The sequence below is a fragment of the Pocillopora damicornis genome, chromosome 11 (assembly GCF_964200805.1).
Source record: "Pocillopora damicornis chromosome 11, jaPocDami1.2, whole genome shotgun sequence".
Taxonomy (NCBI): domain Eukaryota; kingdom Metazoa; phylum Cnidaria; class Anthozoa; order Scleractinia; family Pocilloporidae; genus Pocillopora; species Pocillopora damicornis.
Window position 1 is genome coordinate 99,741 of NC_142680.1, and position 20,260 is coordinate 120,000.

General features: G+C 37.0%; 2 protein-coding genes across 4 annotated transcripts in view; both read left to right on the forward strand.

Moving 5' to 3' along the window:
• The first annotated feature begins 2,394 nt into the window (after positions 1-2,394).
• On the forward strand, positions 2,395-16,144 carry LOC113664568 (oxysterol-binding protein-related protein 9). Of its 3 annotated transcripts, none has more exons than XR_016181286.1 (25): positions 2,395-2,550; positions 2,918-2,968; positions 3,922-4,000; positions 5,138-5,214; positions 5,344-5,451; positions 6,240-6,287; positions 6,503-6,532; positions 8,225-8,275; positions 8,469-8,947; positions 9,236-9,288; positions 9,820-9,861; positions 11,077-11,153; positions 11,574-11,659; positions 11,812-11,893; positions 12,359-12,451; positions 13,180-13,264; positions 13,350-13,460; positions 13,559-13,622; positions 13,748-13,844; positions 13,936-13,979; positions 14,057-14,157; positions 14,345-14,436; positions 14,546-14,615; positions 15,067-15,132; positions 15,266-16,144. XR_016181286.1 is itself a non-coding variant. In XM_089188080.1 (25 exons), exons 1-25 carry the CDS (start codon positions 2,440-2,442, stop codon positions 15,350-15,352), a joined length of 2,265 nt encoding a protein of 754 aa, XP_089044206.1. In that variant the 5' UTR covers positions 2,397-2,439; the 3' UTR covers positions 15,353-16,144. The 3 variants fall into 3 exon arrangements, 2 of the variants coding, with proteins under 2 accessions (XP_089044206.1, XP_027035989.2); XM_089188080.1 differs by having other exon boundaries at positions 2,397-2,550; positions 14,076-14,157; XM_027180188.2 differs by lacking the exon at positions 6,503-6,532 and having other exon boundaries at positions 2,397-2,550; positions 14,076-14,157.
• A 484-nt stretch (positions 16,145-16,628) lies between these two features.
• LOC113664567 (deoxyribonuclease-1) overlaps positions 16,629-20,260 on the forward strand; it is a 3,863-nt gene continuing 231 nt past the window's right edge. Inside the window, exons 1-8 of the mRNA XM_027180187.2 lie at positions 16,629-17,200; positions 17,972-18,060; positions 18,199-18,285; positions 18,701-18,816; positions 19,147-19,414; positions 19,605-19,701; positions 19,784-19,835; positions 20,007-20,260. The exon at positions 20,007-20,260 is cut by the window's right edge and continues 231 nt beyond it. Of these exons, the coding sequence (XP_027035988.2) occupies positions 16,934-17,200; positions 17,972-18,060; positions 18,199-18,285; positions 18,701-18,816; positions 19,147-19,414; positions 19,605-19,701; positions 19,784-19,835; positions 20,007-20,260 (1,230 nt within the window). The 5' untranslated portion in view covers positions 16,629-16,933. The remainder of the gene's footprint in view (positions 17,201-17,971; positions 18,061-18,198; positions 18,286-18,700; positions 18,817-19,146; positions 19,415-19,604; positions 19,702-19,783; positions 19,836-20,006) is intronic.

Here is a 20,260-nt window from a genome sequence, read left to right on the forward strand (position 1 = left end):
TCCTTTAAAGAGTAACAACAACATTAAGTTACGCTGAAGGTTCTCATGATGAAAACTTCACTATCTAAACATGAAAAAATGATGGCCTCCAAGAGTTGGAGAATGGCAAACGCTTCTAATTCTCGAGAAGAGCAGAATTTACAGAAGGAAAAGCAGCGTTTGATGAAACAGTATGAAGCAGAAACATGTCAGCTTAAAGCTGCACAAAATCGATTTGAAAATCAATACAGAAAAAAAAGTACAACAGAAAAGAAGACATCGCTTGTGTTACCACCTCTGCAGGAGAAGAACAGTCATCCTCTCAAGGGGCAAGACGGTAGAAAAGGCTCTTGTGGGAATTCTGTTTCTCTCCCTTCTCTACCACGCTTGGCGGACTCGTTCTCTGTAATTGCTGCTGCTCCTAGACCAAGATCAGTTAGTGTCAGTAGTGAAGCAGATAGTCACTCTGCTTCATTAATAGTCAGTGATTCACATGAGGGAATTGCTTCTACACAGCACCACCGGCGCAGTAAGTCTTATGCTGGACTACCAAATGTAATAAAATAGTCGGGCCAGTTTCATCTGTCCTAAGCTGCATTCATGTGTAACTATTTGCATTGGAAACTCAGCTAGTGATCCTCTTTTCCACCAAGCAGAGAAGTAAAAGTTAAGAAAATTGAGGGATCATGGGCAAGTCGTTGTCATGAAGAGCCTCAGAAATGATGTTGTGCGCAAAAGTATTAAGTTGAGAGTCCCGTGTAAACTGATTGAAGAAGTAAACAACATGACGTATAGCCTGCGGCGAAGTTGCGTAGTCAGCAAAGATATTCATGGCTAAAACTTACACACGTGTCTGAAATTTTTTACTCCACGTATTGAAGGTTTGGACGAGGGCTGCTCGATTTTGCATCATTTTGACTGGCCATGCGATAGTCGAAATTGAAAGTCACTCATTTCGACTTATTTCTGTCGCAAGCGAGCAAAATGAAATAGAAGTAATAAGAAAAGATAATGATTATAATAAAAAAAATTACAATAATGACAAATAAAGATCTTGATAAGAAAATATAGTTGAACGAAGACGGGAGGCTGTCTCTCTTTCCCTTTTTTGTTCCGAAGGGTTATTCGCCATCTGTGAAACAAAGGAAAATAACGTTTGAACTATGTTTATAACTGAACTGCTACGGGATTAACTACTTTGTAACCGACCATGGAAGGTGTTTCCAGTTTCAGCTTTAGTACAATTTCATGTAAAGGCGGGTATTTTCGTGAGGAATTCACCTGTTAATATATTATACTAAAACGCAACTTTGCCTGAACATTTTAATACTTTCTAATAAGAGGAGATGATATAAAGCGAGAAAATATAGCAGATTAAGTGTCTTTAGTACTCCTCTGGTCCTTTTCTTTATCCGTCCATTTTTTACGTCACCTTACATTTCTCCTCTCCCGCTAAGTTCATCATGTTTTCCTTGTGCTCCTTTTGTCTTTCCTTCCATTATATCTGCATTTCCGTTCAACAGGCTTCCTTCCCTTTCCCTCCAATACCTTACCATTTTCCTTTGTCTATAGGGCTTTCTCTCATAACTTCGTCGAACATTACGGTACAACAGGTAATTTAGTGTTAACAACTGGGTTGAAAACGTAAATTAGCCACCGTAAAGAGTAAAAAAGCTGACGTTTCGAGCGTTAGCCCTTCGTCAGAGCGATTAGAAGAATTGTGGGTTGTGTATGGATTTATATGTAGAAAGTGGAGCTACGCCATTGGTGGGAATATGGTGACGAAAAAACAGGAATAAATAGTTGAATGAAAAGCGCTCGTTGATTCCGTGGGGATTAAGGGTGCCGATTTGAAATATAAATTTTTGTTCTAGTGTTTTACGGCTTTCCGAACTGCCTAGATGTAAGGAAAGGCCGCAAACTGCCATATGCTGTTTAGAATGATAAGGAAGATTAAAGTGTCTAGCGACTGGCTTGGATGCGTCCTTGTCGTTTATTTCCACATTTTTTTCGTCACCATATTCCCACCAATGGCGTAGCTCCACTTTCTACATATAAATCCATACACAACCCACAATTCTTCTAATCGCTCTGACGAAGGGCTAACGCTCGAAACGTCAGCTTTTTTACTCTTTACGGTGGCTAATTTACGTTTTCAACCCAGTTGTTAACACTAAATTACCTGCTATACTCTCCCACCGACGCAGCACCACAGTTTCTTTAGAAACTTACCCCTTCAATCATTACGGTACAACCCCGCCCTTCTCCCTTCCATCAATTTCTTGGCAAGAAAAGTAACTTATTTTTGCCAGATGATTTTTTTTATGTGTTCATAACTTAAATCAAATCGTAACGCTGTGCCTTATAGACCTTTGTAGTGATTGAAAACACTACGTGATCTTTACACCACATAGCACTTAAGTAATGTTGCTCGTGACTGGGCTCTAGGAAAGATTCAAAATGGCGGTCGTGATGGAAGGACCTCTATCTAAATGGACGAATGTTGTAAAAGGATGGCAGTATCGGTGGTTTGTTTTGGATGATAATACAGGGTTGTTGTCCTATTATACAGTGAGTCTAATTCCTTTTGGGGTGATTTCCATAAAATAACAAAGCACTCGCTTTTACCTTTAAACCTGCGTTCACGTAAGAGAGTCAATCGTAGACGGTCAGGGAACCAAAATAACTACGGTGCACATTCAGTGAAATTTTAGGACAAGTAATGGGGAGGAGGGCCATTAGGCAACATATTCAGGCTCGTTCCTACTGGCTACGTACGTTATTTAGCGTCTTGGGAGAAACGGAAACTTAAAACAAAGAGGAATTTTATATGGAGAAAAGTAAACGTATGATTCAAATTAAATGTAATTACGATCGACGAGATGATGTTATTTCGTAAATTGAAAATTCTGTTTGACCATGTTGCTATTGATCACAGTCCAAGGACAAAATGATGAGAGGAACAAGAAGAGGATGTTTACGTCTGAAGGTAAATTAAGTTGATATCTGACAGACCCTCCACATCTTTTCAATGCAATGTTTCATATGGAGCAGTTGGCAAAAGGCATTGACTTTGACTGTAAATATATGAAAATCTTAAATGTGTACTGCAGATAAAGAAATGAATACAGAAGCGATCCTTGCAGTTATGAACACTACTGATGTAGTGGTTGTTTGCTCAGTTGGTAGAGCACTCGTTAGCTCAGTTGGCAGGGTGCTGCACCGATATCTCAAAGTTCATGGGTTCAAATTTTGTATGGACCTGAATTTTTTCAGGTCTTATTTCAACTAGTAGTTTAGATGTGTTCATGACTGCAAGGATCACTCTTATATTAGTTTCTTCAACCGCAGTGCACATACATGATTTTCCTATATTTACAGTCATTGTTCACTACTTGGAAGGTTTATTTGGATCCAACATAATGACTAGCTCCCAGTTGGCTTGTTAGCTCAGTTGGTAGAGTGCTGCATGGGTATTGCAGAGGTCATAGGTTCAAGTCCTATGTGGGCCTGAATACTAGTTCAGTAGTGTTCATAACTGCAAGGATTGCTTCTATATTGATTGGCATTGACTTTGTTGAAAAGAACCCTTAAGGTGTAAAGTTGAGCTTTGGGGTTATCTGTAAAGAAGCTTACAGAGATGTAGCCCTGCAATGTTTGAAAAATTGAACCTATGGATAATTATATGATGTGAGGAAGGGGTACAAGATATGTAACCCCGCCCCTTAATTCTCACTCATTGTCTTGTCCCTAAGTATCTTACTCAAATTAAATATAACAATTTATATGGGAGTAAATTCTACATTTACGCTGTACATGTAGCTAAAGATCCTGTGATATAGCCAGCCTGACCTCTACATAACAGTCCAAGTCAAAATTTTGATGCATTCATTTAAAGATTACATGTGAAAAAGTTGGTTGACATAATGAAATAAATTTTAGGGGGCAAACATTGGAATTGATGATGAAGAGGACAGCACCTTTACAATAAGCTGTGATCAAAAGACCTTTCACTTTCAAGGTATCCATATAAAGTTTTTACTCTCCTTGACATATAATTTAAATTAATAATTATAATTGTACACTTTAATATAATGCTTCTTAATATTTCCAAATTTTGAATAAGGATGTATATTGCAGCTGCAAATAACTGGAAAAACATACATGCTGCAACAAAGTTTGATCAGTTCCATGAGCTGTATGTATAATTTGATCTCATTCATTGTACTAGCTATGGTCTTTGTTTCAATGGGGGTAATTATTCAATAACTCCACCACACGAAATACAGAGTTTCGTCTATAGCAGTTAATTTTGCCCAAGTTCTGATGTTATTTTCCATTTTTATAAATTCAAACCTGTAAAAGACTCAATTCCATTGGGGGTCATTTTCCAAGTTACTGACTAGTTTTTAAGGGATGAGAAGGTAATCTGTTAGACCAAAAACTTGAACGTGAACTTGTGTTCCTCTGGAGAATACCATAATGTGACTGTTGATTGAAAACAATACTTTTCAGTGTTTTGCCTGCCTGCCTCAAGTTAGGTGACATTTTATAAGATATCCATGGTCAAATTATTTGACCAGCTGGTCAACCTTTAGCCTGTCTCAAGTTAAGTAACATTGTATTAGATATCCATGGTCAGATTGTTTGATCAGCTGGTCAACTTAACCCTTTCACTCCCACAAGTGACCAAGACAGAATTTCTCCTTACAGTGTCAATACAATATCAAGCAGGCAGGTGATGAGAATAGAGAAGAATATCAATCATGGGATTATTAGTTGATCCAATACCAAATTCTCTGAACTAACATCATAAGAATTGTATAGCAGATAGTAAGGAGAATTACTAATTACATCTTGGGAGTGAAAGGGTTAAAGCCTGTCAAAACCAGAAATTTACAGCATATTTTTTTTTTAAGGTTCCCAACTCATTATTATACATCATCATACATTACCATAATTGAGGAAATTAATTTGTAACCAATGCTGAGCTTAAATCAGAACCTGTATGTCAGCATTTTAATATAGATCTTTTATGTATGAAGTATGAAGTTCTATTTGTCCTGTTCTGGCCTTTTTGATTCTTGTTTGTTTTTAATTTTTTTAGCTTTACTTTATTTACGACTTTGATTATAATAGCTTCCTCTCCTTTTGTCAGCACGTGATGCAGAGGAGAGAGAACGCTGGATTAGAGCTTTAGAAGACACAATCAAAAGACATTCACAAGCCAGAAAGGTTTCTTATTTCTTTCTTATTTCAGGATCTTGAATTGAAGTGTGTTCAGTTTATGTAAATTGGAAAGTATACTATTGTTATTCTGTGCCTTGGAAGATTCGACATTGTTTTGTGCCTAAATCTTTTCAGAGACCAATGGCAGGTTTTCAGACTCTGTTTGATCCCTCTCAAGAAAACTTGGAACAACGTCTAGCAGAAGCTGATGCATACCAGAAGATTCTTGAACAACAAATCAAGGTGTATACAAGTGATGTTGAATTTATTTCATTTACTCTGTATAAGTATACATCATCACATCTCTGACAGTGTAAGCCCCCATCTTCTTGGTGGACATACATGTTTTTCTGCCAAATAGAAGTTCTTTAATGCTGTCTTAGTACATTACTTTGGGAAAATCCAAGAATGAATTTGTGTTGTGATGTCACAGAGTTTCCTTACCTCCAAAATATAAAAGACGTAAAAAACCTTTGGTTGTTTTGTCATGTCACTTTGATTTCATTTGAAAATAAGTATTATAACATCACATGCGTGCTTGCTCTATGTAAGTCCTATTGAGCTGCTATGAACAAAATCTTTATTTACACACGCCTGTGTGTAAATAAGATGATGTGAGCAGTTTTTGTTCATTGCCGCTCTGTTATAAAAGAATTTGCTCATGCTTTTAGCTGTACGTATATCAAGTTATGGATGCACTTGGGTAGTTTGGAGAGCACTCAAAAAGCTAGAGTTGCTCCCGGCTGCGCCTCGAGCTACTCTTACATATTTTTCATGCTTTCCAAACTTCCCGCATGCATCCATAACTTGATATATGCACGCTAAGCATGAACAAATTCTTAATAGTAGCATTTTTTGGGTGAAGTAAATTTTAGTTGTGCTTGTAGGACAGTGAAGCCTTTCCAGTCACCTAAGGGATTCTATCCAATTCTGTTAATTTGAAAACTTGCTAAGACAAATCATACCTCAATATAGTTTGTTTAGACCAGGAGGAGGCAGTTATACAATTATGTTTTAAATATTTCTTGTAGAATTTACATACTCGAATGAGTGCTGATACAGGAGCTCAAGATTCACAGGTATTTTTGCTTGCTGTTGTTTAGGTTCAATTTTTTGAACAATTGTTTTGGTGGGAAAAAAAAAAACTTTTTAGGACAATTGATTTAGAACACCCATCCCCTGACCTTCCCTTTCATGTACTTGGCAGAATTTTATGTTATCAAACTCATTTTACTACACATCACAACGAAGTCAGGGAGCTTAATTAAATTACTTGTACTTTTGGTTTCCTTAGAGATATGCTATCCTAAAGGACTCATCTACTGTAAGTAACAGCAAATTAAGGAAGGTTAAAAATGATTGGCAAAAAGGTGTTTGCTCACACAGTAACTGTATGCTTAACCCAATATTCAAAGTCAGCAGCACCCTCTACCCAGTTGCCTTTCTTTGACACTCCACATTGTCCAACCTCAAACATCAAGCCTGCTACCTGACCTATGAAAGAGGGTAAGCTTGGCTGTCAATCATACAACAAAAGCGAGATAGAAAATCAGCCAAGAAAGTCTCGTGCAACCCACCCTCTGTTAGGGTTGTCCTAGAGTTAATTCTGGGTGACACCTTTGACAAAAAACTGTCCTTCACTTAAAGCCGTGAGATTGACTGAAGATCTGTGATCCTAGCCATCATGGGTAAACTGAATGGGTATGCGGCCAATCTCAGCAGATAAATGATAAAGGGATGAATTTACTAATGACAGGTATTGTACCTGGGCACAAGCTTACCAAATGTTTTGGAAACTTTTTATGATTACTCATTACTTGGATGGTAGGATAAAGTACTTATATTCATGAAATAGATGATTCCTATATCTATTTTTGAAGTTGTACCCCTTTTAGGCTTTCCAAGTGTTATCTATTCATTACAACCAAACAAATGTGTACTTTTATGATTTTAGCAATTTAATTCATAACAAACAACAGCGAAAGACAAAGTGCTGTACACTGCACAGTACTGAGTATTTAAGATAAGACATGGTTTGATGCTTCTCTGGTTTACAGATTTAATGAATGTAACTGAAGAAGTTACAATTCATAGACCCAACGTTTCGACACTCCTGTCTAGTGCCTTCATCAGGGGTCAAAGTCACTAAATCTGTAAACCAGAGTAGCATCAAACCATTTCTGATTGCCTACCTGGTTGCCGTGTGAACTTTAATATATTTAAGATAATTTATTAAGGAGTGACAACAATAAGGGTCTGTATCAAAACGTTTAAGTAATAGTTGACAAAAATACCACATTCCTGGCATTGGGTCTTGTTTCCACTGAATGGACTATTTCATACATAAATTTATCTTTGTGTAGAATAACAAAACATTGTTAGGAGACATAACTTACACTGCACCTTTCTTGGTTATTTTTTATGTCCTGCATGAAATTTTAAAATAAGATTACGAGGTTGGAATTTAGAGATATTTTGCAAACTTGTTTTTATACTTCCATAAGACTGTAGTTTTGTAGTTTTCCATTTTCACATTATCAAGTACCTATAAATTGAGTAAGGTTCTTGCAACTTGCAATTTCAGTGGATAAATAAAATTCAATTACATGAAATTCAAACAAACAAGAATTAGTAACCCTACGTGGAAAGCTAAGCAATGAAGAAAGTTTCCAGAAGTGATGTTATTTTGTCCTCCTAAAGTACAATATAAATTATTCATGCAAAGTAATGCTTTTCCAAACAGGTACCTGTTGGGTTCATATTTTTTAGAGGGCCATAAATTATTATTCAAAATAGATTTCTTTTTATGGTATTCTGAATGGTTTGTGTTGTAACTAAACTTCAATCTTTTAAGGCCAAGAGAATTTTTCATGTGTCAACATCTAAAATAATAAGAAATGCTGTAAGAAACATACAGTTCAATTGGAGATTTTTCCAAGTGATTAATCAGTCTAGGAAAAATGGCCCTTGATGGAGGTATCCACAAAACAATAGTTATGATTTTTTTCTTCAATAGAGAATGCTGGAGTCAATGAATCATTGCTTGAAGCAGATGTCTGCTCTAAAGGTAACTGTTCTTCTATACTTGATAGACCAACATTGTTATTTGAGGACTGTAACTGTGTTGATGATTTTTTCATCATTAATTTATGAAACAGTTCTGCTTTGAAACTTTGTAAACTAACACCCATTCTCCTTCCTGTGAACACCCATAAAGCTAACATTTGTAAACAGTTGTTGTGTTACTCTAATTCCAACAGATTGAATGTGAGAAATCAGTTGCTGCAAGTACTTGTGTAGAGCTAGTGATGCCAGTACTCAATGATCATAACTCAGCCAAAAGCCCAGACCCTTCTCTTGCACAGGACAGTGATAGAGGTGGGAATGAAGGAGAGCAAAATGTGGAAACTGCAGCAGAAAACAGAACCCTTAAGTCCAGTAAGAGTGACTCCTCACTTAATGTGAGGGATAAGTCTTCTTCAGTTTCCAGTGATGAAGGATGTGGTTTTGAATCCTCTAAGGCAACATCAAAATCTAACCATGAACTATCATCAGCTGAAAGAAGTGTTCACTTACAACTTGACAGAACAAGTATTCACCCACAAGTTGGGTTCTCTTTGTCACCAAGTCGTGATGATCATGTGGTACCATTCACTTCATACTCCAGTAGCGAGGATGAAGATGAAGTGGAATTCTTTGATGCAGATGAGTTCCATGACTCAGAATCTGCACCGTCAAGGTTAGTGGTGGACCTCTCTCTGTCCAATAACAACATTGCCTTTATGTAACATCAATAATCATTATTATAATTTGCACTGTTACACAACTGCAGTAAGCTAACTCAATAGCTGTAAATATATTGTGCCATGAGGTAAGGTTGACTGTGCTTCAAGAAGAAGTCATCATAATTGGAGCTTGGATAGAGTAAGGCTTGCCCAATATCAGAGTCTTTGAAATGTTAATTTCAAACTTAAGGTAATTCTTTGTTGACAGTTGTTGTTATTGTTGTTGCCTTTTTTTTGTACAGCTCTCCTCCTCAGAGTAACCCATTTTCAGCATCCAAGAAGTGGATGGATCGAGGTAATTTTTTGTGTTATTTATATAAATGGTGGTATGTCCATAGTTAAGAGAATCCAAGGCTTGGTTTGTTTGGCCTTAATCATGGAAATAATTAGAAATTGTACAGTAAAATCCCTTTCTTAACCCTCTAACTTACAGGATCTGATTGTTAATTCTCCCCTCTAGCTACTACACATTTCCTTGTAAAGTAGCTGGGAGAATTTGGTGTTAGATCAAGATAACTTTTCCCTAATAAGTTTGAGTATTCTCATTACCTGCTTGCTGGATAATGTATGGATATTATTGGGAGAAGTAACATGTTAATCACTTTTGGGAGTTAAACGGTTAACTGAATCTCTTAAGTCCCTAAATTAACACACTTGACCTTGTTGCTTCTTTTTTTCCCACTGGAATTGTGTAAGTGTCAGAGAAATCCAATTTTTGAATGTTTGGTCAAAGCCCGGTTCAAATTTTTGTAAATGAGGGAGTTAAAAAGGCCTTTACTTTGTTGTTAATATACTAAAGTATCTCTATATGTATATTTTAATTTAGACGAATATGAAATAGAGGATGATGACACTACAGGAGGAGACCGTAAGTGATTTGCAAATGTATGTAGGCGTAAGGTTTAACGAAACACCGCTTTTGAATCTTATGATGACAATAATAATTATTTACGAGTAATAACTTGGCAATAGCTTGACATGTCGATACTTATTAATTTTATACAACGTTCCTTAGAAGTTTCTTTTAACAGTTAACGAGGTGAAAGTCAGTTAGCCTCATCACGGATATCAATACACATAATTTTTTTGACTCATAAATCAAGAAAAACCTGTTGTCTCGTTTCCTTTTTAACCCACCTAACCAAACCAACCCTTCAACAGTCTTTGAGGAAATCTGAGATTCACCTTAAATGTTATTACTTTGAAGGAAGTTGAAGGTCTTGTAAGGGGTAACTCTCTAGTGGGGTGGGGTAAGAGGCTTATCTCGGTTGAGAGGCTCTTTTGGGAAATGTTATTTAGATTGTGTTACAGATCTAATCAAATTATACAGTTGCCCCTCGTACACTAAAAACGGAAGGAGGTTGGAAATCAGTTTGGAGAAACTGTCAATTTGCTAAATTCCTTGGCCTGAATCAGAAATATCTAACTAGTGACAAGGGCTCGAAATAAATATTACGTCAACGTGCACGTGCATTCATAAGTAGACGATCTCCCATACTTAGACTGAGCGTTTCTCCTGATGAAACACTTCACATGCAACAAAGTAAAAATTATTATTATCTCCTTTCCTCCGTAGTCCTCCATTTCAGTAGTTTTAAGGCTTTGCTTGTAACTTTACATAAAAGAGCAATGCTTGAACGTTGGTACGATGAATAACCCTATTAGCTTGTATTTTGACACTGTCGTGGCGGTTAGAGAAGCACGTGCCTAACATTACCGTAACTGTGTCTCTGTCTCACGAGATTCTTGTGATCTACATAACATATTACGTAATGGGAACTATTTGGCACAATAGCGAAAGTATAACTAAAAGCACAGTATCGTTAATTTCGGTAAAACTGCTTAAACAATGGCAAAAACTGTCAGAGGTAAGACTTAACTGCTATTTTTCCTTATTTTGTTTTTCTATGAAAGTGACTTTGTTTCGGCTGCTGTGTGGTTTATTAGAATGGCTTATTAATGCTCCTAGTCGCTGTTTTTATTTTTGTCATCAGTTATTCTCAAATTTAAACGCATAAGGAGACAACAATATTGCTTAGTCCACCCAGATTTATCATTTGTGGGTTGTTTTTGTTGATTGCAGTTGAGGCTATCGACAAACATAGCAGTATTATCACTCATTTGTTATCTCAAGTGCGTCTGGGAATGGACTTGACCAAGGTGAACTGATTATAACTGAAGAAATGTAAAATGGTTTCCGTGTTTACATAGCCTGATGTAAACACGCGGGAGGTTGGGAGAACACGAGATAAGCGAAGGAAACCACGACGCGAAGTGGAGTGGTTTCCAGCTTATCGAGTGTTCTCCCAACCTCTTAAGTGTTCACATTAGGCTATGTAAACACAGAAACCATTTTACATTTCTTTTATAAAATAACTAATGAAAGAGGAACGAAAACCGTGTTTACATACGCTCATGTAAAATGGTTTTATGGCCAATCAGAGCGCGCGTACTATTTGAATTATTTTATGAAAAAGAATCGCTTATGCTGCGAAACTAGACTCTTCATTGGCTCTGTCACTCGATTTATTGATTGATTGATTGATTGATTGACATCTTAGACTTTTTTCCCGCTTGTAGGTTGTTCTTCCGACGTTTATCCTGGAGAGAAGGTCTTTGTTGGAAATGTATGCAGATTTTTTTGCTCACCCTGACCTGTTTGTCGAGTAAGTTCCGTCAGTGGTAGTTTTGTTTTCCAATGTTCAGTCAGTCTGTCAACGTAACGAATAATAGATAAGAATTTGATGTCTCAGCAGATTTTTCGTGCATGAAGTGATCAAGTATGCATTAACTTGTGTGTTGTTTGTTGTATTTTTAGTATTGTGAACTATTCACATCCAAGAGATCGTATGATAGCAGTAGTTAGGTGGTATTTGTCTGCTTTCCACGCTGGTCGTAAGGTATGTTAAACATTCCTCTCTGCTGACTTATTTGTTACTAAGCGTTAGATTAATTTGTTACATCATTATTTTTCAAGATATACAGTTTATTTGTTTCCCGCTCACTTAGTCCATCTCAACGTGATCGCTAAGACGTTTTTGCTACTTAACACTTCTCTTTTAGCTAGTTCATAGAACATTTTTAAATCCCATCGATTAAAGGTATGCTGGCAGCTTATCCGTTGCCGTGGATGCCCTTGGCATCCAGCCGCAGAATTTAACTCCAAAGATTTCACTTTCACTTTTCCCTCGCTCTAAGCCGTCAAGTATTATTGATTGGTGAAATAACCTTGACAGACTGGCCTGTGTAGATTACCATTAGCTACGGCTGGCCAGGAGAAATTTTGTCACTGCTTCACGAAAATAGGTATAATAAGGACTGTTGTTGAGAACAAAAACGTTTCTGTGAACTTTTATTTTTTATAGGGCTCAGTAGCAAAGAAGCCTTACAATCCTATCCTAGGAGAGGTGTTTCGTTGTTTCTGGGTTTTGCCTGAGTGTGAAACGTCAAGAACAGAGGTGAGTTAGTTACATAACTTATCTGATCAAATGAGTCGTTATGGATTTGACTGAAATGTCAGCTATTAAAACAACATGTGCTTCGTCACAATAAATGTCCTATGACTACACAGACCACCCAACAGGAAAATGACTGAATTTAAATGAAAACAGGAAGTGAACAGATTTCACCAAATGAGGAAGTAGGGTTGGCTTTCTACGTGTAGTTATCAGAATATCTCCGTGTTATTCATCGTTCATACACCCCATCCCCTACTGCTCCAAATATGAAAACTAAAGAAAGGAAAATGCTTGCTTTACCACCATTCTCTGTTACCATTATATTGAAATGCACATAATGTAGATGCCTTAGTGCTACTCGTTGTAGAGATTCCAATAGGACATTGATTTAAAACCAAAAAAACCGAAGAAAACTCAAGAACTGTTGCATGCCTGGTACGTCATTAGGGTGTTGCAAAAACCTATCGGAGTCTGCTGAATGAAAAATCAAAATGATTGTAGGTTTAAGTCGAGTGGACGACTCAGTTTTTAGTGTCTCCTACTCAAACTGATGTGAACGAGGAAAAAAAAATGTAAAGATGGAGTATGATTGTTTTTCTTTGGGTCAAAAAAGATTTACGACTGAGTTAATAATATAAAAAAATGTACCAAGGTAGATATAAAACGACAAACGTCTTTCTTGAAATACTTTGTAGCTTAACATTTTTTTATGTTTTCGTGATTTGTAGAAATGTCCAGTTGATGGACCACTGCCGTGGGCATCAGAAGATGACGTCACTTTCATTGCCGAGCAAGTATCCCATCATCCTCCAAGTGAGTATTGATTTCTTGAAGGCTTGTCAGGTGCTTGACATGTAATTCTTGAAGTATTATTATAATGTATGTTATTTGTTCCTAGTTTCTGCGTTTTATGCAGAGAATTGCAGTAAACAGATATCGTTCAATGCACACATCTGGACCAAGTCAAAGTTTCTAGGACTGTCAGTTGGAGTAGAAAATATTGGACAAGGTGACACCTTATTTTCTAAGGCTTTAACATCTTTTTCGTTTGAAACACCTCGGGTCAAAGCTTTTCCTCCATACTGATCCTATTTATTCTTGTTACAGGTTGTGTGTCAGTTTTACCATATAACGAGGACTATGTATTAACATTCCCTAATGGCTATGGCAGGTAGAAGTTTTCAGTGTTGTGGTATTTGCTCTTAACTCGATTTCACTAGACAAGACTACTTTTTTCAATTGCTTCACATGTGAAATATTGACTCCTGGAGTGAATTTGGATCTTTCGTGTTACAGATCAATTCTCACAGTTCCTTGGGTGGAGATTGGAGGAAAAACCAACATAACTTGTTCTAAAACTGGATATCAAGCTGCAGTACAGTTCCATTGTCGGGTTTGTTTACTGCTCTGCTCAGAGGAAGCTTGTTTTCACCTATATCTGTCTGTGCTCTTTATGATTATAATTGTATTTTTTTACATTTCAGCCTTTTTATGGTGGTAAAAAGCATCGTATAACTTGTGAAGTAACGTAAGTGTAAAACGCACTTTGCTGGGATTGTTGCTGTTTCCTATTTACAAACGATTTTGTCCTTGACCGTCAATTAGTCTTTTTTGTCTGCTTTAGTTCTCCAGAAGATAAGAAAACCTTTCTTACCATCACAGGGGAATGGAATGGACAAATGTTTGCCAAATATTCCGATCGAGAGGTAACCAGGCGATAAATTAGTTAGTCAAGTGTTTGCCTGTAAGAGACAGCAGCGTCTTCACTGATCATACTTAAAAATCTGCTGTAAACTACCAAAACTCCACCCGCCGCCATTGTAACACCAAGCTAGTTTTTAAGTGAGAGAAGGACGTTTTTTTCTTCTCATCTGTAACTCCGGTTTTTCCTAGGAACCCGAATTATTTGTTGATACATTGAGCATGCCAACAGTCATGAAAACTGTAAAGAAAATTCATAAACAAGAAGGAAACGAATCTAGGAGGTAAGCATCCCACATCTTGTTGATGCTAGTTTTGTTTGTAGGTTGTATTTGTTTGAAGAGAAGGAGTAAGTATTCCCTTTGTTTGATTGGCGAATCTTTCTCCACTCAGATTATGGAAAGATGTTACAATAAGTTTAAAGGATGACGATGTGGAAAATGCAACTGAAGCGAAACACAAGGTACGTAGATATGTTCTTTGTTATTAAAACCGCTATAACTTCTCTGAAATAATTTCGTTTTAATGCGGCTGACTCATGGCAAGCTCTTGGTGTGCCTGTGTATGAACTTTATATAGTCTCGCGTGCTCCTGTGCATATTCTATTGATTGATCTCTCATTAGTATAAATGCTGAAGGTCTACCTAATTTTTTTTATTACTTATTTTCTTGTTGTCTCAGTGTTTATTTACATTGTTTATTTATATTTTGTTAGTCGACTGATTTAAATTTGAACCTTTGGCTCGGGCGTCTTGGCGACCACTCCCTGCCTTTCGATGTTATTGAAATATATTTATAAGTTATCAGTAAATAGTGGATTATGTCCGATCCTTTTTCTACTTGTTCTAGTTAGTGATATGTTAAGCAATTAACTGGAATATAACGTACTAGTTTCTGCCATTTTTCATTTTTAGTTAGAAGAACGACAGCGAGCAGAGGCGAGAGAAAGAAAAGAAAAAGGACTAACTTGGCAAACAAAGGTAAGTTGTTTTTTGACTGTGAGGGTGGGGAGGTAAATCTTATAAGGAGAGTTCACAGAAGAGGGATGCTTGATTCTACTTATATTCCTGCTGTTAAAGGTTAAACATTTGTCTCTTTGGTTTTGATTGGCAGTTGTTCCATGAAGTGGGAGAAAACTGGGTGTACCACAAACCATTAATAACAAGGCTTGCCAATCCGAGTCCTTCTAAAAACAAATGAGTCTCCGCTGGATACTGAAGCAGTGGCTTGATGCTCGTTGCCGTGGATACATATTCATTCACCCAACTCACCCTAAGTCGATGCATAAGATTCACGATCCTAAATACAGGTTTCTAAAATAGAACCCAGTGAAGTGAAGCAAATAATTTAAAATTTGTGTTGAATTGCTGACTTCTTAGCTGCTCAATGAATAGAACACTTCAGGGTTGTTTTTTCTCTTTTGGGAATAAATGTCTGGCACAAGCTATTTTGAAACGCTTTTTTTAGAACAAAGTAATTATATCCGTACAATTTTAAAAACCGGATATTGTTCCATAAAAACCACTATGTTGGCTTTAAGAAGTATTTTTAGCACTCTTTCGGCTGTAAAGGAAAAGAAAAGACGCTAAAACTAAATTTCGAGCAAGATAGCAAGACAATATTTTAAGTTTATTTCTTTGTGTCTTAATTTACTGTTTATCCACTCGAGGAGAAAATACGAGAAAGACTTTGATCCAAATATAGGTACTTAAGTATGTGTAATTATCAAAATCAATTGCAACTCGTTACCTTAGGTTTTAAAAGAAATTCAACACATCTTTGGGTGTCGTTTACAAAATGTCTATTTCATTTACTCAGCCGAAGTATCCATTTATATTACAAGGGGTTGAGATCATATTTCAAGGAAGACGTCAGTACACTTGTAGAAGGAAATTCTTGTCAAAGGAATTTAAAATAAGTTTTAGAAAAGATAATGAGAAGTGCTTTTGTACTGTTATTGTTAAAGGAAATAAATTTAAAAAGCTTTTTACAGTTTCCTCCACTGTTTCTTTCGTTAAAACAGTTGGGTCGTGTTTTTAGCAATAATTACTTTAGTCCTTTTTGTTAACACAGATTTAGCTCCTTGAAACGTTCAGAATAATATTTGACATTTTCAGAAAGCTACCATTGGGAAGATTTTTCACCGTTAAAACTTACAAATAATCTTGATTTGTGTTCTGCTGAGAACTTTGTGTAATTTTCAAAATTTTCGAAATTAGAGAGCCAAATGGTGGCCAAAATATCGAAAGAGTTATAACGGAGTGATTCTGCCCTTTTGTAATTTATTTTATAAAATAATTCAAATAGTACGCGCGCTCTGATTGGCCATAAAACCATTTTACATGAGCCTATGTAAACACGGTTTTCGTTCCTCTTTCATTAGTTATTTTATAAAAGAAATGTAAAATGGTTTCCGTGTTTACATAGCCTGATGTAAACACTTGGGAGGTTGATAAGATAAGATACAGCTCGATAAGCTGGAAACCACACCGCTTCGCGTCGTGGTTTCCTACGCTTATCTCGTGTTCTCCCAACCTCCCGCGTGTTTTCATCAGGCTGTGTAAACACGGAAACCATTTTACATTTCTTCATTTGGTAATGTTTGTTTTTTTAAACCTTGCTTTTTCGTAAAGTAACATTTGATGCATAGTTTGATATGTCCATTTTTTTTATTGTGCCAATCTCACCTGCCCTCGAGGGTGTTGCATTAGTGTAAGAGAGTCCCACATTTTGTATGTACAAGAGAGCTTCTTTATTTTGGGTATTCATTGTGTTGTTAAAATGGGTTTTACCATCCTGGCTTGTTTTGTTGCGACACTTTCCTTGGTTTTCTGTGACCAAAATTTTGACAAAGCTGGGCAGACTATACAGGCTGTAAGAGATATTCAGCAGCCATTCATTGTTGAGTTTCCTGATAACCACAAGCAACAAAAGAGAAGAGACGATTCACAGAATCAGCCCAACAACCTGAAAATTGCCGCTTTCAACGTCCAAACATTTGGTAAGAAGAAAATGGAGACACCAGGAATACCTGAACTTCTTGTTAAGGTTGGTGTAGCTGAAGCAAATGATATTAGGTTTGTCTTTTTCGTATTTCATTGCTACAGCAGCCGGTTAAATGTTAGTTTGTAGTTTTGTTGGCCCAAAATAAAATTTCGGGCAGCGAGGGACATTATAATGTCTTATGAGCTACTGTTGCAGTTTACAGTTGGCCTGGGGGTTGTACTTGTCGTTTTCGTAAAAGTGGCCATGGCTTAAAGCAAGATTTTCTAGCGACGAAAACAGTTTTATAATCCCAGTTGAGCTATAGATATTTGTCTTTTTTAAAGGTATAGTCTTGAGAAATGTTTCGATGTAAGTTAATTACTGTTACCGGAAAAGAAAGGTGTAGCTGGACTTTTTGCAGATTATTCTTACAGCTGTTCAGTTCACACGGACTATTCGATTTCAAAACGATGAACTGAATGAACCTTCACCTCTTCCTTCAGAATAGTCTCTTCTTTGAGTGGTCACTGTACGTCGTTGCCAAGGTAGAACTCATTACTAATAGTTCTTACCATCAGTCGGCAGGTGATATAGTGGAGAAAGCTTTAAGTGCGGCGAACGCATAGACTCGCTGAACACACTCACCCATTCCCCCCCCCCCCCTCTTCCCCCTCCGACTTTCACTGATCAGGTGATTGCAATCTTAACGGTGGTTACTTAAAATTTACTGGTACTTTACCTTCTGTATTTCGTTTTGGGGAGTACAATAAGTCATACCATATTTATGTTTTCGTTTAGTTTTGCGTCATTTTGTTTTCTCCATGATGCTTGCAGATTGTTCTCCGCTTTGATGTCATTCTTATCCAGGAGATCAGAGATGCCTCTGGTAAAGCGATTCTTAAGTTGCTTTCACTAATAAACAAGTACGTGTTGAGAGTTTCTTGATATCGTTTCAGTTTTCTTTATGTTGTAAGAAGAACTCAGTTATATGTAATTCTTATTGTCATAAAAATTACTAGTACTTTTTTATCATTTACTGTTTATATTTTTGCATTCCACAGAAATTCCACTAAAGGGATTTACGATATCACCATCAGTCCGCGACTTGGAAGATCTTCAAGCAAAGAACAATACGCGTTCCTGTTCAGGTCAGTCCAACGACAATTTACTTATTCAGCTACTTTGCATTCTTTAACCGGTTTACTCTGAGGGGGTTCTTTCACTGGTACAGCTATGAGCTGCTGTCAGGATTTTAATGAAATATGTACGTTAGCCTGTCTTAACCCAGAATCACTTCCTTTTTTCTTTTTTAAGCATTACTGACGGAACAGACTTATCCCTGTTCGCTTCCCTTAACATGACACGAGAGACGAAATTCGTCAAATAAGTGTATAGTAAGGCCGAAGACGACTGATAGGACACAGTTAAACCCCTCTCGGTATGGGAAAACCTTCTGCACTCAACCCCCATAATACTAATATTCACTGGTCACATTAAACAGCACAAGAGGGCCTACAGTTCCATCAGTGTACTTCACTGTAGATGTGGCCTTATTCTCTACAGGAAAGACGTTTTATCCGTTAAACATAGCTATACTTACGATGATGGCCAAGAAGATCTTCAGAGCGATACTTTTGAAAGGGAACCATATATCGTTCACTTTTACTCTTCAGTGACCAGTAAGTATGACGTTAAACCTCGTGGGGATTCAAGCCCAAAGAAGAGTGTTTTGGAGGGTTGATAGGGTTGGCATCGATCGTCTGGGATTATGATAGGAAGTTTCTTGAGTGTAACTTACAAGATATCACGCTTTGACAGTCGAAATTTTGATTGGTTCGATTCTTTATTCCAGAACAAGGGTATGACATATCATATCAGAGCATAATTCGATAAGGCTTTTTAGACTAATCACCTCTACCGCACTATATTAGTTTCCTAGAGGCTAACTTGAATGTTTACCCAGTAAAGGTCATGTTATACTTGTTTTTATTCTTTACTTTTAATTACAGATGTCACAGATTTTGTGCTTGTTGCTATCCACACGTCTCCGTCGAAAGCTAACCAAGAAATAGACGAGCTTGCTGTTGTGTATGACGACGTTATCAGGAAACTTGGCATAACAGATGTGATAATCCTTGGTGACTTAAATGCGGCCTGCAGCTACATGAGTGATAGCAAATGGAAAACCAACCGATTGGCTAACGACAGGCGATTTCATTGGCTTATTTCTGATTGCGTAGATACCACTGTAACTGGAGGACTCTGTGCCTATGATCGGTCAGTTGGAGTTGAGCCGGATAGTTTGCGTTCATAATTATTTCGTAATAGATATCTTGTCACCTTACTGTGCTTGCAATGTAACTTTCCTCCTATAAGATCAGTACTCTGTTATACTATTAGTTAACATTTGTTGTTATCCATACCAGTCCTTAGATGTTTTGATTCTCTAATTTTAACCTTGTTCCAGATTCGTTGTTGCTGGAGATGCTATGTTGAATGCAGTCATTGAGTCAAGTGCGGAAAGTTATAAATATGACCAAGAGTTGGATGTCAATCAGACCATGGTATTATTTCAAGCCCATACATTCCTATATTGTTCCTATGTTATTTAATGTTGTTCCAATAGTGTTTCTTATTTCATTTCAGACAGCTCTTGTGAGTGATCACTATCCAATTGAAATGCAAATTGTTACAAAAGGTAAGAATCGTTCATTGGTGGAAAAATGGTGACATCCATGCCTTTGATAATACTTTTTCCGACTTACTTTACTGTACCGCCTTTTTACTATGTAAAGTCCTGAAACTAGATACTAATTGACAGACGAGAGGTAATAATCATACAATGTCTAAAATTTCTTATTTCTTAAAGAACTGGCCACAGCCTTGAGTTCCATATCCAGGAGTGTTGAACATTCTTTCAAAACGAAACCGTCTCCGACTCTGACCAGACATAAAATATACAGAAAGAAAAAAACCTTGGAAGCAGCAGAATTCACAGTTGAAAGAACGTATAATAAAAACAGAGCAACCAGTAGAATGATATTCAGAAGAGACTTTGTGAACATCAAGGAAGCGCTCGGTGCAGTTTGCATCCTTAAAGAAAAAACCACTGACTCCATCATC